At 31.9% G+C, this 17,331-nt stretch overlaps 1 protein-coding gene across 1 annotated transcript in view; it reads right to left on the bottom strand.

Annotated features, from left to right (window-relative positions):
* SLC22A (SLC22A family member) overlaps nucleotides 1–15,213 on the bottom strand; it is a 45,892-nt gene extending 30,679 nt beyond the window's left edge. The window contains exons 1-3 of the mRNA XM_075306932.1: nucleotides 14,809–15,213; nucleotides 9,658–9,934; nucleotides 41–144 (exon numbers count right to left, since the gene is read on the bottom strand). Of these exons, the coding sequence (XP_075163047.1) occupies nucleotides 41–144; nucleotides 9,658–9,934; nucleotides 14,809–15,032 (605 nt within the window). The 5' untranslated portion in view covers nucleotides 15,033–15,213. The remainder of the gene's footprint in view (nucleotides 1–40; nucleotides 145–9,657; nucleotides 9,935–14,808) is intronic.
* Nucleotides 15,214–17,331: the final 2,118 nt, after the last annotated feature.

Here is a 17,331-nt window from a genome sequence, read left to right as displayed (position 1 = left end):
TATTGAAACTAATATTTCTTATTATTAAAATCTTACCTACCGATCTGAGATATATCCTCCAATTGGTATTCCAATAAATTGTCCGATGTTGTTGAGAGTGCCTACAAGTGACAATTTCCATTCATCCCCGCAAAATATATTGAACTATAAAAAAATAGAAATTGAAAAAAGATTAATTGAAAGGATGTAACTTGTTATAAATTAACAATAAATTCTATGATTAAACTTAAAAAGAAAAAGCTTTTTAATGCTTGTGCAAGAATTTATATTTAAATAGGCATATTTGAACAGTAGACTGTCATTAAAGAAACCCACTATCCTAGACTCAAACAAATGCGAGCCAACATGCAAAGAAATAAAACGTTTGCAAAAAAGGGTGTTGCAACCAGGGCTGTGGAGCCGGAGTCAGAGTCTTGGCGTCGGAGTCTGAAGATTTTGCTGGAGTCGGAGTCGTAAAAATTTTGCTCGAATCCGGCTAAACAAAATTTTCAATTCACATTTTTGTAACTACACCCTTACAAAAAACCGCTTCTGTAACATATACTCCCAAACATATTTTGCTTCAAGCATATACATTTTTGGGTATTGCCCAAACATTTATATGTTTGATCGCTTCCAATATATAATATGTTTGAAAGCATATTGGTCTAAACAATATATGTTTGGGTAGTCTAAGTTCCAAACATTTTGTATTTTGGCATCCAAATTCAATAATGTTGTCTTCCAAAAAACAATATGTTATTATGTGATATATAATATGTTTGGAAGCATTTTGCACCCAAAAATATTATATGCTTAAAAAAATTCTCCCAAACAATATTGTGCTCAAAATTTTATTTATTTATTTATATATTTACAATCATAATGAATTATGAAAATAAACAGGTAATATAGGTGCTAACAACATAGGTTTTCGACCTGAATGCTCAAAATTTTGTTTCTGCCTAATTGTATATTCCCCCACATCTTTCTCACTTCCACGAGATTTTTTAGTTCTTAGCACCTTTTTCTGTAATACAAACATTGTAGAAGAAATTATTCAATTTTATTTTTTTTTTTGATTTTTTAATTTTACCTTTTGCCGGACGGGGATTCGAACAGCGGACCACACAGTTTGTAAGGATCAAAGAAGTAGCAGATCAATTGCCCAAGGAAAAATAAAATGTTAATTTTGTAATAACAAGCAACCACCACCAACTTAATTCAATATCGCTCCCTGTTAAATAGCGCCCCAAGCTACTAAACACATATATGTTTATAGGCTATTTCTAAATTAATATATGTTTGCATCCAAGCATATTATATTTACAAACATTTTATGTCCCAAACATAATATGTTCTAACATATTAACATATATGCCCCAAACATGTTATGCTAGTTTATGAACATTATATGCTTGCACTCAAAAATATTGTGTTTAAAAATTTGTGTTCCAAACATATAATGTTTATAGCCAAACATATGTAAAACAGTCTTTTTCATCCGTGTAAGCAAGTTTTTACGCAAATTAGTTTCCATTGCGTTCACAGAAAAAAATATCACCAAAATATTTCCAATTAAAAAGTTAATTGAAGTTGAATATTTTTTCAATTAATAAATTAATTGATACAATTAACTTTTTAATCAAGATAGAACATAAAGTTAATTAAGTCAATGATTGAAAATTTTAAAATTTTTAATTAAAAAATTAATTGATACAATTAACATTTTAATCAAATTCGAAAGACTAAGTCAGTTAAAAAAAGTGATGAACATTTCTTAATCCAAATAAAAACTCTAAGCCAATTCAGAAAGTAATTGAAAATAGTTACCTTTTTAAATAAAAAATTAATTAGGGTTTGCATTCAAAATCAATTAAATTTTTAATTGAATCAATTAAAAAATTAATTGAAAATTGCCAATGACATCAATTAATATTTTCATCAAGAATTTTTTCTATGCCCAATTAAAACTGTGATTGATACTATCATTTTCGTGATTGAAGACATTTCAATTAAAAAATTAATTGGATCAATTAATTTCGTGATTGAATCAGAAAAATTTTTTTTGTGTGTTATTCATTCGATCAATGTACAGCATGATTGTAAATGAAAATCAACTTCCAATTACGACTATCATTTTATGTTTCCTAGAATGTTAGACTAGCAGATGGGCTGGATCGATCCATTTTAATGCCCATATCAATTTATTTGAAATATTTCGAACAATCGAAATTATTTTTTAAATTGTATTTTAAGGCCATATGCAAATGTGGAATATTGACAGAACATTTTTTCAAAGTTTTTTTTTTTATAGAAAATTTTGTAAAATGTTATTTCTATAAAAAGTTTTGTCAAAATGTTATTTCTATAGCAAATTTTGTCAAAATTTTATTTCTGTAAAAAATTTATTCAAAATTTTATTACTATAGAAATATTTTTTTCTATAGAAAATTTAGTCAAAATTTTGCTTCTATAGAAAATTTTGCAACATTTGGTTTGTTACACAAATTTTTTTTCAAACTTTATTTCTATTGATAACGTTGTTTCTATAAAAATTTAAGTCAAAATTTTATTTCTATAGAAAATGTTGCCAAAATTTTATAGTAATAGATTTTTTTATTAGAAAATTTGGTCAAAATTTTATTTCTATAGAAAATTATGTCAAATTTTTATTTCTATAGAAAATTTAGTCAAAATTTTATTTCTATAGAAAATTTAGTCGAAATTATGTTTCTGTAGAATATTTTGCAGAATTTTAATAATTTTTTCAACATTTTATTTCTATAAGAAAAATTTGTCAAATTTTATTTCTATAGCAAATTTTTTTTCTTACAGATGCTCACTGATACTCACTGCTATAAAAAATGTATTTAAAATTTTATTACTATAGAAATATTTTTTTCTATATAAAATTTTGTCAACATTTTATTTCTATAGAAAATTTAGTCAAAATTTTATTTCTATAGAATATTTTGCAAAATTTTATTTCTATTGATAATTTTTTCAAACTTTTATTTCTATAAAAAATTTTGCCAAATTTTATTTCTATAAAAATTTTATTCAAAATTTTATTTCTATATGTTTGGTCAAAATTTGATTTCTATAAAAAATTTTGGCAAAATTTTATTTCTATAGAAAATTTAGTCAAAATTTTGTTTCTGTAGAAAATTTTGCAAAATTTTATTTCTATATAAAATTTTGCAAATTTTTTTTTACTAGACAAAAATTTTTCCAAAATTGTATGCTCACTGATACTCACTGCTTAGTCGAAAACTTGTAGAAATGACTCAAATTTTCAAATTTTTCAATGAATGAATCATAAATGCATTTTTGCGAAATTGTCTAAACAATTATTAATATTTCCCAAATATTGCCCGAGATTTTGTAGAAGTCTGATTTGAGATTTTATCAAAATGTAGATCTAAATACAAAGTTGTGCAGAGTATATTATAATCGGCCCGCCCGACTTTAGATTTTCCTTGCATTTTTATTTTTTGTTAAAATTGTGTTACGTCCCATAACGTTAGATTTAAATTTTAAGTACATAGATTTTGTAGAAGTATATACAATTTTGTCTAAATCGATTCAGATTCAAATTCATGCATATGGGAATATAAACCTTTATATAGATCGCAACAAATTTAAAGGATTTGAGATAGTATCAATAATTTTGGTCCACAAATACATATACTGTTGGTATCTTCTCATATTATGATGGGTATTTATATCATTATTTTATTTATTAAACATTGTCCTAAATTTGAAATATAGAGTTCAATTGGCATCTAATGTGAAATTAAGACCTTTTTTGCACACAGGCGTGGTTGCAACTGCCGACCATTTTTAACCAAATTTAGCCGCCAATTATTCAAAAATATTTATTTACATCAGGAAAATTTATTAATAATTGTGGTATTTTCAGTTAAAATTTTTAATTTTCCACCCACAATCATTTAATATCAAGTTGCAATAGCAATTTTGCAATATCGTCCCTCAGAAAATATGAATGAAATGTTAATTTGATTGGAATATTGGTTCTACAACTAATTTCATAACCATTCGAATAAACTCAATTTGATTGTTTAAAAAATAATTGTCCTCCGCCGAATAGAGAAATAAGGACTATAAACAGCTTGACGGTCTATGTTTTTTTATTCGTTGATGGCTATACACCCTCAAAAAAAATCGCTTCTGTAACATATGCCCCCAGCACATTTTGCTTCAAGCATATATATTTTCAGGATCGGTCCAAACAAAATATTGTTTGTATTGTTCAAACATATTATGTTTCTCCTTAGGGCATACACTGGTAATAAAAATTTTTAATGAAATTTTCTTTGTGTGGATATTTTTTTAAGGAACCAATTGGTTACTTCCATCCTTTTACTTGCAGCATACTCTCTAGGTCTCTCTTTCTAAACACATATATGTTTATTGGCTATTTCCAAATTAATATATGTTTGCATCTAATCATATTATATTTACAAAAATTTTATGTCCCAAACATAATATGTTCTAACATATTAACATATTAACATATATGTACCAAACATGTTATGCTAGTTTATGAACATTATATGCTTGCACCTAAAAATATTGTGTTAAAAAATTTGAGTTCCGAACATATAATTTTTACACCCAAACCTATGAAAAACAGTCTTTTTCGTCGGTGTATGTAGCAATATTTGTATGTTGATGACAATACGAGGGCTACGAGGGCGGCTCGGAAATTCAATGAAAGAGAATAGTTAGTTTTTCAAAAATATTTTTATTTTTCAATATAATCTCCTGAAACTTCAATACACTTAGTCCAACGCTTTTCTAGCAATTCTTAGTCTTCCTCAAGGTCTTCAAAATAGTGGTTTACAACTGTAATTGCATCTTCATTTGAGGTAAAACGCTTGCCAGCAAGGAATTTTTTTAGATTTGGGAACAAGTAAAAGTCACTGGAGCTAAATCAGGAGAATAAGGTGGGTGGTCAAGCAACTCGTACTTTAATTCGTTGATTTTAGCCACTCTTGTGCGCTAGTGCGTTGTCTTAATGAATAATTATTTTTTTGTGTTGTAACCCAGGACGTTTTTCTCGAATTTGTACATTTAATTGATCCAAAAGGTTGCAATAGTACTCTGAATTTTTTGTTTTACCCTTTTGCAGATAATCAATTAATAAAATACCTTTGAAGTCCCAAAAAAACGTTGCCATAACCTTACCAGCCGATTGAATTGTTTTTGCCTTCTTTGGGGCACTTCCTCCAGCTTCAGTCCATTGTTTGGATTGTTCTTTTGTCTCTGGAGTATAGTCAGATTAAAACGATCCAAACAAGCTTGAGAAATGTCCATTCTTATGCGTTTTTGATCGACTGTTAACAAATGCGGCACCCATCTTGCAGAAAGGTTTTTCATCTGTAGTTCTTCATGCAAAATTAAACGGACTCGATCATTTGAGATGTCCATGATATTAGCAATTTCACGCACTTTTATTCGTCGATCATTTAATACCATATCATGCACTTTGACTACAATTTCTGTTGTTGTTGCTGTTTTTGGACTTCCACTACGTGGTTCATCTTCAATGCTTGTACGACCACGTTTAAATTCAGCAACCCAATTTTTTACTGTTGCACTTTCACCTAACACATTCACCATATCATTATGAATTTCTTGTCCCGATAAACCTTTTTTATGTACATATTTAATGACACAGCTGTTTCTATATGAAGGAGTTGCCAGATCGAAATTTAACATGTGTTCATAACAGAGATGGAAGTTTCCAAAACACTTAACTTTTTTCTGTTTATACCGCGCTTTTTGTACTAGGCTAAAAAGTTTCCGAACTGCCCTCGTATATGACCCAATGGGTAGTTTGATTACTTACAAGAGGAACGGTCCGTAGTTCCATCATTGGCTCCAAATCATGACCACATTAAGCGTGAAATAGTTCATTCGTACTATTTTTGAATATTGAACTTAAACTGTAAAAGTAATATTTATTTATTTTTGAAACACAATTTAAGTAAGATCAACTCATTTTAGACAAATATTAACTATTTTGTGGGAATTTCGAATTTTATAAAAGTGTGTGCAAAATTATTTGTATACAACTTTTTTCATTTTCGTTGAAGAAACGAATAATTGGAATAAGGAAAAGTTTCTCATATTTTGCAAAAGTGAACTAAAATCAATAGACTTTCAAGACCTGGAGTTAAATCGGCTATTGATATTTTGGATGACTGTTTTTTGTGAGCCACCGTGGTCAATGGTTAGCATGTCCGCTTTGCATACATAGGTTCGTGGATTCAACCCCAGTTTCGACCGAATACCAAAAAGTTTTTCAGCGATGGATTATCCCCTCTTAGTAATGTTGGTGACATTTTTGAGTGTTTCAAAGTTTACCTAACCTTTTCTGTGGGCACATTTGAAAAATAATGTGTTTAGTAGAAGAGAACACAAAGTCATTAACACCAAATTATGAAAATCTCACAAAAAATTAAATACAATTTAAAGGGTGATACGGTCAAAATTTGGTCAAGGGAAAACTCGTGTAAATCGGAGAAATCGTTGATTTAAAAAATCTAATAAAATTTCTTTTTCAAGTTCAATTAGTATAAAATTCAGGAAAAATATTCAGTTAGGCTTTCGCTTTTCCAAATCCGAATTGCCGGGCCTCACGCTTGACGCCTGCCATCAGATTTTGTACAGCCACCTTGTCCACCTTCTTCGCCGCAGAAAGCCAGTTTGCCTTGAACTGCTGCTCGTACTTAGCAGTTTTTTTGGTCTTCTTTAGGTTCCGCTTGACAATAGCCCAGAATTTCTCAATTGGGCGGAGCTCTGGCGTGTTGGGGGGGTTCTTGTCCTTGGGAACTACCTGCACGTTGTTGGCGGCGTACCACTACATGGCCTTTTTACCGTAATGGCAAGATGCCAAATCCAAACAGTACGGAACAACCGTGTTTCTTCAGGAAAGGTAGCAGACGTTTATTCAAACACTCTTTCACGTAAACTTCTTGGTTGACAGTCCCAGAAGCTATGAAAATGCTGCTTTTCAAGCCACAGGTACAGATGGCTTGCCAAACCAAATATTTCTTTGCGAACTTTGACAGTTTTATGTGCTTGAAAATATCTGCTACCTTTCCCCTTCCTTTTGCCGTATAAAACTCCTGTCCCGGAAGCTGCTTGTAGTCGGCTTTGACGTAGGTTTCGTCGTCCATTACCACGCAGTCAAATTTCGTCAGCATCGTCGTGTACAGCCTCCGAGATCGCGCTTTGGCCGTCGTATTTTGTTTATCATCGCGATTTGGAGTCACTACCTTCTTGTAAGTCGATAGTCCGGCTCGTTTTTTGGCTCGATGCACGGTTGTAGACGATACACCCAGCTTATTTGCGGCATCTCGGAGAGAGAGGTTAGGGTTTCGCTTGAAACTACCGGCAACTCTCTTTGTCGTCTCAGCGGCTTCCGGTTGTCGATTTTCCCCCGATCCAGACTTCCTCGCTGTCGACAAACGTTCCCCAAACACTTTAATTACATTTGTAACGGTTGATTTGGCAACTTTTAGCGATTTTGCCAGCTTTGCGTGCGAGCAGCTCGGATTTTCGCGATGCACGAGCAAAATTTTGATACGCTGCTCTTCTTGCCTGGACGGCATTTTGACAACTGAAAAGTGAATTCCAAAATCAAAATAGGAGCAACATTCTACACACACACACACACCTTCAAAATGAGGGGTGTTCAGGTTTTTAAAATGCAAAATTGAAAGAAATACGTCAAGTTTATATTGACCAAATTTTGACCGTATCACCCTTTAGTTAAATTTTCGCACATAGGTCCCATATGAACCAATTTCCAATTTAAAAATAAGTTTCAGCCGTTCAAAAGTTCGTTCGTCTATCTCGACCGTGATATAAATGTTATGGTTGTGAGCAGAAGTTCTTATACTTGATCTATAGTTCTTATACTAGATCTATAGTGGCCAGCGTTGCCAGAATTGTTTCACCAAAAACCGCTAGATTTGCCCAAAAAAATAGCTAAAAAAAGCTAAAAAATGCTAAAAAAATAGCTAGAAAAAAAGCTAAATTTTTTTGTATCAATAGTCACATTTTTGATTGAAATTTAACAAACTTAAAGGCTTTATTTCACTTACAATGCATATTATTTTCATTTTAATTCCACTTCTGTGAGACTGTAACAATATCTAAGGCATATTAGCTCTGTTTGCGTATTCGATACATTTTGATTACTATCACAAATTTTTTACTGGAAGTCCTTCGTTTTGTGGGAGCTACCTTCCCAACACCTCTATTTTATTTACTTGTTATTTTAAAATATTCAATGATCTAAGCATGCTTTGGATTTAGTAAAAAATGATTTGTCATTTTTTTAAATAAAATTTTAAATTGGATTTCAAATTGTGAAAAATTCGAAATACATTACTTTTATTTAAATTGTAGAAAATACCTATAGTTTACATTTCCCAGTAAAAACATTTTCCTTTTCTTCATGAGCTATCAAAGTGCTTTAAAAACGTGCTAACGCCAACTTAAATTTCCAAATTCAGACTCGACTTCAAGTAGAAATTATTGTGTATATACGTTTTTAAAATAAAGTGTTGAAAAACATCTTCTATTTTTGAACGCTATTTTGGTTTGTGGTTAAGATGCAAAAACTCCTCACATTTAAAGACTATTTCATTAATTCTTCCTTCTTTCATGAAAACATACCCATTTTTAAGCTGAATCACTTAATTATAAGGACAAAACGACTTTATCGTCTTTTGGACAAGGAAAACAGTTTACATAAAAGAAATTCACAAATGCTATTATAACCAAAATTCGCGTTCGTATTTTAAGGAGACGACAATATTTTTTCAGTGCACAAAGCTATTCACATCTACTATTTTAATTTAGTAATATCGTAATAACTTTAGAATATTATAATAACATAAAAAGGATAAACGAGTCAAATAATAATATTCCCAATAATTTACTGACAGTTTATCTAACAAATTTGTATGGTAATAGTAGATTTAAAGTTTACGATAACTTTTATGTATATAATGAAAAAACTTTACAACAAGGTGTATTTGCAACTGAGCTTTGAAATATGTGGAAACCCTTATACTTGCAGCAAGGCTTACATAAAAACGCCGATTTATCCATATTTCAATAGAAACATGTCGAAAATAAAAAAAGCCAAAAATAGCTAAAAGGGTCATGAAAAAAAGCCAGAAAAAAGCTAAAAGCTAAATGCATTTTTTCCCTGCTAAACGTCTTCAAAAAAAGCCAAATCTAGCGGGAAAAAAGCTAAATTGGCAACGCTGATAGTGGCTGACCCATTTAATTGTTTCAATTAAATGATTGTTTATCAGGAACAGAGTTAGAACGCATGAACATTAGTGTCAAATTTCTAGTGTCATATTATTTTTAAATCAACATTTTAATAACCCGCTGTGCTTTCTGGTAGACATAATTGAGTTCGATAAGCTACAAAGAATGCTCAAAGAAATCGTAGGTATACGATAATGGGGATACTCCTTCATGACTGCGTCATTTTTTGCGAATTTATCAGCAATTCACAGTATCAGCCTTCTAAACCAGACCGAATTAATTTATAATTAAAACATACATAGTACACATAAAATTTAGTGTGATTATTTGCGATTGCTGAATTTTTGTACTCACTTCATTTGAAATAGTAATTTCTTTATCTCGAAAAATGAAATTGTTGTTGGGACAATTTTCGAGTTTGTTTTGATTGAATCTATCCGCTGAACACACGAGGTCACTTTCAAGTTCCATAGACATCCGCGAAATAGTCATTCGTGTCGTAAAATTCGCATCGGAGGCTGCAGCATAGCGGTTGCACTTTTCCATATTCGATCCTTTCATAGGTATACTAAAGGCTGTCCATGGCTCTTCATAACGGCTATAGTCATTATCACATTCTGTTATGTTACACCTAAAATTAGATTATTCTGTTATACATATTTGTATTTTTGTTCAGATTAATCATGGTTATATCACTTCCAAATAAACATTTTTTTTTTCAATTATCTCTTTTTTCATTTCATCATAACATTAACAACGTCACATTTTGTTTTCTTTATCATTTAAACATTACGAAATTCGAAAAGATTATACGAATTGAACATTATCTGCAGATCCAAATGAGAACAAATGCAAAAGTTTGCAGTCAATAGCCGCCCACAGTTTTGGTTCTAGACAGTTTTGGTTCTAGACATGAGACTCTCGTCAGAAGATCCCTGGATGAAATCTTCCCTCATAGTGGTTTCGATCTGAAACTGGTGAGGATAGGTCCCGCAACTGACGAAGGCTTCGGTCTTGATTCAGCAAATAAATTCACGACGGAACGCATTCTGTATGCATACGCTCGAGAGAACGAAAGATTAGGCTTTTACAAAAAGGAGGGTAAAGATGGAATCCTTCTTGTGTTGGGCCTGAAACAGGTCTCGCTGTCGACGCTGACCAAAATCAAAGGCAGGGCGTTCTTTGTGGCTGAAGCTGTCCTTTTTTATATTGGAAAAACAAGGAACAGCCTCCCAAGGAACCATCCAAGGATATACCAGAAGGGAATAACAGCCAGGAATCGGGAACCGAATTCAATAAGATTCCGAAATACCGATTTGACAAAATACGGAACGAAGATAAGACTCCACCTGAAGCGATTTAGCCCAAACTGCCCAGGGTAGAGGACATTGATAAAAATGACACTAACGGCGGAACTAGAGGGTCTTCCACTGCGCGAAAAGAAATCTGATCACGAAAAACCCTGGATAACAGGGTAGATTCGTAGCATTGGGAAAGAGTTCCGAAGACTTTACAATTGGTCACTTCGTAAAATGGTATACTGGAATTCTTACCATGCCGGGGTCAAAGAATGCAATAGAATTACAAGGACAGCGAAATTTCTAGAAGTTATTCTGCGACCGGGTAGACAGTGGGACTCTAAAACCCGTACTCAGACCAAAAATATGGTAGACCATATGGGTAATAGAATGGAGTAAATAGAGGATAGGATAAGAACCTTGATGGACACTCATTTTCTCCGATGTGTATGAGACCATAAGGAGACACTGTTACACACGGAAGCTTAGCACAGCCAACACATCATAACAAATGAAATGGCGGCTACAGAAACCTACTTACCATTTATGTTACCGGGAGCTGATGGGATATTTCGGCACTACTTCAAAAGGAGGTGCACTATATAGCGCTCCACATTATATGGCATTCCTTAGATTCGCATACACTCCAAAAGGAAAGGGTAGTCTTCATACCCAAACCAGACCTATAATTCTAACATGATTCCTGCTGAAGACAATGGATCGAGTGGTTGAAGACTATGTCAACCAGAACCTTGGGGATGATACGAGGCTTGAGACCTATAGAGATCGTGACCAAAAGTGAAGCCGTCATGGCTGCGATGGGATTATCTATTAAAGGATAATAGGGGAGGCGGTGGTGTAAAAAAGAATGCCGCATTTGAGGTGATCATGGCTGCCGAGTGTTACATTCTGAAGCCAGTACAATGATTCTGGGAGAATGTAACCCAGAACAGATAGCTGTTGCATATAACCGCTACACTGATGGATCGAAGATGGGTGATAGGACGGGACTGGAAGTATATGTCGAATACCCAGACACCGTGTAAATAATGTGTGGGCACTTAGAATTGAGAGCACATCTGTGCCGAATAGACGCAGCAGAGGATAGTGAATGTAGGGCGAGTTTTGAGGATGATGAGACCTTGGAACACTATCTTTGTGATTGAAGAGGTGACACCTAAAACCTGATTAGAACTGGAGAAAATGTTTATCAATTATTCACTATACTTTTAATGCGTTTATACAAAATATTTGGGTAAATTTTAAATGTATATTAAAACTAATCTTGAAATGAGGACACAATAATCCTTCATCTACTGCCAGGAAGGTCCTTGAAAGAGTGCTTAAAATTGTATCTCCATGAGACTCGAGAAGTCAAATTTGCGGATCGATTTTTATATGGACTTCATAGAAATATAGCCCTTATGAATAATTTTTCTTATGGTTATTTAAAGGCATATACTGACGTCGCATACTAAATTTCAACCGGATCGCATGAACTGTGCTCCCAATCCGATTTCTGTATAAATTTTCAGTTTGTCTTAATTTTAAAATTGTTTGAGAAATTTTTGTATAGAAATTTGTAATAGTTTGGATTAAATTATAAATATTTCATGTTTGTCTTTAAATGCGGTTATCCCAACATTTTTGTAGTTCAAGAGGTAATAGACGAATGTAGAATGGAAAGGAATATGATCACCCCAAACATGTTTCAAGAGCAAAATGCTATTTTTCGATAGGGAACATGGACATTTTTGTTGCAAACATTTTTTCTCGGAAAAAACATATAACCATGTATCAGATACATAACATGGTTGCGACAAAAAAAAAATCGTTTCTGTAACATATACTTCCAAACATATTCTGCTTCAAGCACATATATTTTCGGGATTTGTCCAAACAAAATATTGTTTGTATTATTCATATTATGTTTCACCTTAGGCATACATATTTTTAAGGCGCCAATACATTTTTTTTACTTGGAGCAAAATGCCATAAACATACTTGTGTTGGATTACAAATAAAATCAAAATTTCTGCACCATTACTTAACATATCCTTATTGTTATTTTTACTTGTAATTCTGGTTTCCACTACAATCTCAAAAAAAAATCGCTTCTGTAACATATACTCCCAAACACATTTTGCTTCAAGCATATACATTTTTGGGTATTGCCCAAACATTTATATATTTGATTTCTTCCAATATATAATATGTTTGAAAGCATATTGGTCTAAACAATATAATATGTTTGGGTAGTCTAAGTTCCAAACATTATATATTTTTCCATCCAAATTCAATAATGTTGTCTTCCAAAAAACTATATGTTATTATGTGAACATATAATATGTTTGGAAATATTTTGAACCCAAAAATATTATATGCTTAGAAGAATTTTCTCCCAAAGAAGATTGTGCTCAAATTTTTTTTTTCTGCTTAATTTTTTTTTACATATATTCCAGATACGTTCGGAATATCCCGAAAAGGTGTTCAACATTACATACTTCTATATTAAATTTTTACTACGAACCTGTAAAGTGTGTCTTTTAAAAGTTTTAAAGTCAGAAAAGAACAGTGCTTGATATAAACTAAATGGACTGAGTTCAAATCAAATATTATTTTTTTTATTGCAAAAATAAAAATTTTGTAACAAAAAAAGGTTTTTTGTATACAAGTTTGAAATTTTCGAAGAAATTCAAAAACTCTTACAAAAGAAGAACGTGAAGTCGAGTATATATATAAATATTTTTCCATCGAATCCTAAAGTTAACGATAACCATTCAAAAGCACATTATATTTAAATTCTAAACAATAATTTTACAACCAACACATAAATTTATTTAGGTGTGAACAATTGTTTGCTTTCTTTAACAATTTATTTTAAAGAAAATAAACTTATTCAATTGTTGCTTTGGATCATTCCCCACCAAGTTATAATACAATTTGCCGAAAAAAGTTATAATGTTATTCTGGTTTTACCGATTCGAGTTTTGCCGCTAAAATGAGAAATAATTTTAGTGGCAAAACTCGAACTCAATGTCCGCTTTTATTTTCGAAAGTATCCGTCAACTCCTCTTGGACTGCTTATTAATAAAGAGGAACTAAACTTTGTTTTTATAGATCTTACCGTTGAATTTTTCACTGTTTCCAAATGTTTTCATTTTACTGTCACAACTCTAAAAAGAGTACACTGAAAAAAATATTGTCGTGAGGCCAAAGATTTCATGTCCTTAAAATAAGAATACAAATTTTATAATTAAGTGAAAGAAAAACTTTTTGGACTAAGGTCAACTTGACTTTAATAATTCAGAAAAATTCTTTAAAATTAATGAAATTGTCTTGTGATTTGTAGTCAAGATGCAAAAATGCATTTTTTGACTACAAAGCAAAAATCGTTAAAAAAATAGAACATGTTTTTCAACACTTTATTTTAAAGACGTTTTTTACTTGAAACAAAAAACACAATCTTTGGAACCGGGCATGCTTTTTTTCAGTGTATAGTGCCCTCTCGCTGGTTTATATGAAGATCCCTTTAATCACCTTTGTTTGAATATTTTGACTTACTCGTCCTACGTTCCGATTTGTTTTGACAAAACAAAAACAATTGTGCCCGTAATGCGAAAATGATAAACAAAACTCATCCTCTTTTTTTCAAATGTCTTTTCTCTTGGTTCCGAATGATTTTCTCTCCGAATACTCATTTTAATATTTTTACTTAAGCATATACAATTTTTTGCGAAGTCTTATTTCACAACATATATATGTTTACTCCAAATTTGTAAATTTATACTTGTTTATATTCACATATAGTATTTTTCCAATCTTTCATGAAATTTTCTTTGTGTATATATATTTTTAAGGCGCCAATTGGTTACTTTCATTATTTTACTACCAGCATACACTTTAAGTCTTTCTTTCTAAACACATATATGTTTATAGTCTATTTCTAACTTAATATATGTTTGCATCCAAACATATTATATTTACAAATATTTTATGTCCCAAACATATTATGTTCTAACATATTAATATATATGTCCAAACATGTTATGCTAGTTTATGAACATTATATGCTTGCACTTAAAAATATTGTGTTTAAAAATTTGAGTTCCAAACATATAATTTTTACACCCAAGCATATGAAAAACAGTCTTTTTCGTCCGTGTAGTGATATGTGGACTTAGTACCGGTCTTTATATATTTATACCTATGAACTACAGGGCTGGCCGTAAATATGTAGGTCACCGAACATATCGCATTAAACATCATCGGCACACAAATGAGAATAAACGTGACAATTTGAAATTTTCCAAACTGTCCGATCTGTATTAGAATGGAATCCAGTGAGAAATCATCGTCTTCACTTTCTGGTAAATCAACTTGTACATGCTTGGCATTTGAGTTCATCGCTTTGGTCGTTGAGTATTTCATGATCGTAATCCAAACGGTATACTAAACACTACCGATTAAATTTGCAATAAATTCCACTATGAAATCAAATAGGAAATGTAAATTTTTCCAATAACTTAACAACTTCTTTGCATACTAGCGCACGGTATTATGCGTTTAATTTTTTTTTTCCTTACACGACCGGCATTAAAGAACAACTAATCAATCTATTAAATGCTAATCGGCCAGAAGTAAGTCGGTTATCTCCAGAAATAGCAAAAGAGCACTTGCGATTGATATATGATTACTTGACGTTGGACAAACATTACGAGTTGAACGAACGATCGACATGCAGAGAAAGAGAGTGTGCGTGTGAAATACACTAAAAAAATCTACCATTTTATAAAATGTTTTAAAATTTCGTCACTGGAAATTTTCATTACATAAAATAATAATGGGACATTGTCACAGAAGTTAAAAAGGCTTATAAAGATTATTACATTTCCTATACGAATAAAAAATACTTTTTTTCACATGTTTTGATGTAAAACATATATGCTTGGAACTAAAATTGTTAGCACATTATTATTAAATGCAAGCAAAGTTCAAAAAATTGTATAGCATGTTTGGGACCAAGCATTTTCTTAAATATGATGTTCCTGAATACCAACATACATTAATTTAGAAATTTCGTATGTTTAGAAACGACAGAGATAGGGAATGAGAGAATAGAGAAGAAATAAAAAGGCACACTTTTAGAAAAATATGTTTTTCATATGTTCCGATGTAAATAAAATGTGTTTCGGCAGAATTTTTTAAACACAATATATTTAAGAGAAAAAATGTTATGTTTCCAAACTAGCATTAAATGTTTGTCACACATATGTTAATATGTTAGAATATATTATGTTTGGGACAGGAATGTTTTATAAAAACAGCATGTTTGAATGTAAACATATATAAATTTACAAATTTCGAGTAAACATATATATGTTGTGGAAGAAGACATGGGAGGGTTGAGGACAGATATCAACATAACACAGCTAGAGAATCAAAAAAAGAGCAATTTCTGTGAAACTGCTGGTATGTTTTTCGGAAAACAGTTTTATGAGTTCATTTGTTTTGGCTATGCGTTTGGCAAGTTAATTAGGTTTCGATATGCTTAAGTATAAATATTATTTAATTTTAATATTAAAATGAGTATGAGTATAATAAAGAGAATATACATTCGGAACCAAGAGAGTAGACAAACAGTGGGAAATATATAAATATTGCAAAGGCACCTTCATAAAAAATAACGAAAAAGCACTCTTTACCAATAAGTAGTCCAAGAGGAGTTGACGAAAACTTTCAAAACTAAAAGCGGGCATTAAGCTGGTGTTCGGTCGGAGCAGGGATTGAACCCTTGTCATGCAAGGCGGACATGGTAACCACTGCCCCACGTGGCGGACAATTGTATGTCTCTGTTAAATAATGTTGTTTGCATCGGCTCGTGGGCGCCGCAAATTATGCTATATAAATATAACTAATAACGATAATTATCTATTGATGACAATAATAGCAACGTAGCCCATTGTATAGTGTGTTGGATGGAGAGGACTGTATGGCCAGGCGAAAGGTAAAATTTAACACATTTATAAAATTGAAAAATTTCTTCAACATTGTTTGTATTACAGAAAAAGATGCTAGAACTCAAAAAACCTCGTGGAAGTGAGAAAGGTGTGGGGAATATGAAATTCTCAAAATGCTTCCAAACATATAATATGTTCACATAAAACAAACATAATAATGTTTTGGCAAGGTTAGGTTAGGTTAGGTTATGTGGCAGCCCGATGTATCAAGCTCACTTAGACTATTCAGTCCATTGTGATACCACAGTGGTGAACTTCTATCTTATCACTGAGTGCTGCCCGATTCCATGTTAAGCTCAATGACAAGGGACCTCCTTTTTATAGCCGAGTCCGAACGGCGTTCCACATTCCAGTGAAACCACTTAGAGAAGTTTTGAAACCCTCAGAAATGTCACCAGCATTACTGAGGTGGGATAATCCACCGCTGAAAAACTTTTTGGTGTTCGGTCGTAGCAGGAATCGAACCCACGACCTTGTGTATGCAAGGCGGGCATGCTAACCATTGCACCACGGTGGCCCCCGTGATTTGGCAATATACAATATTATCTGTGCTTCCTGCAAAATATGTTAAGAACATATGTTAGAGAAGCGATTTTTTTTTAGGGTGGATGTATAGATTTGTAAAACTGCAAGTTTAATTACAATAATAAAAGTGTAGGTTGCTGAGTAAACGTTCATAATTGTTTATTGACTTACATATTTTGTATATA

Source organism: Haematobia irritans, chromosome 4 (assembly GCF_050003625.1).
Source record: "Haematobia irritans isolate KBUSLIRL chromosome 4, ASM5000362v1, whole genome shotgun sequence".
In the NCBI taxonomy this organism is placed as follows: Eukaryota; Metazoa; Arthropoda; class Insecta; order Diptera; family Muscidae; genus Haematobia; species Haematobia irritans.
Note: the sequence above shows the minus strand (reverse complement) of the source record. Positions and strands in the feature narration are given on the sequence as shown.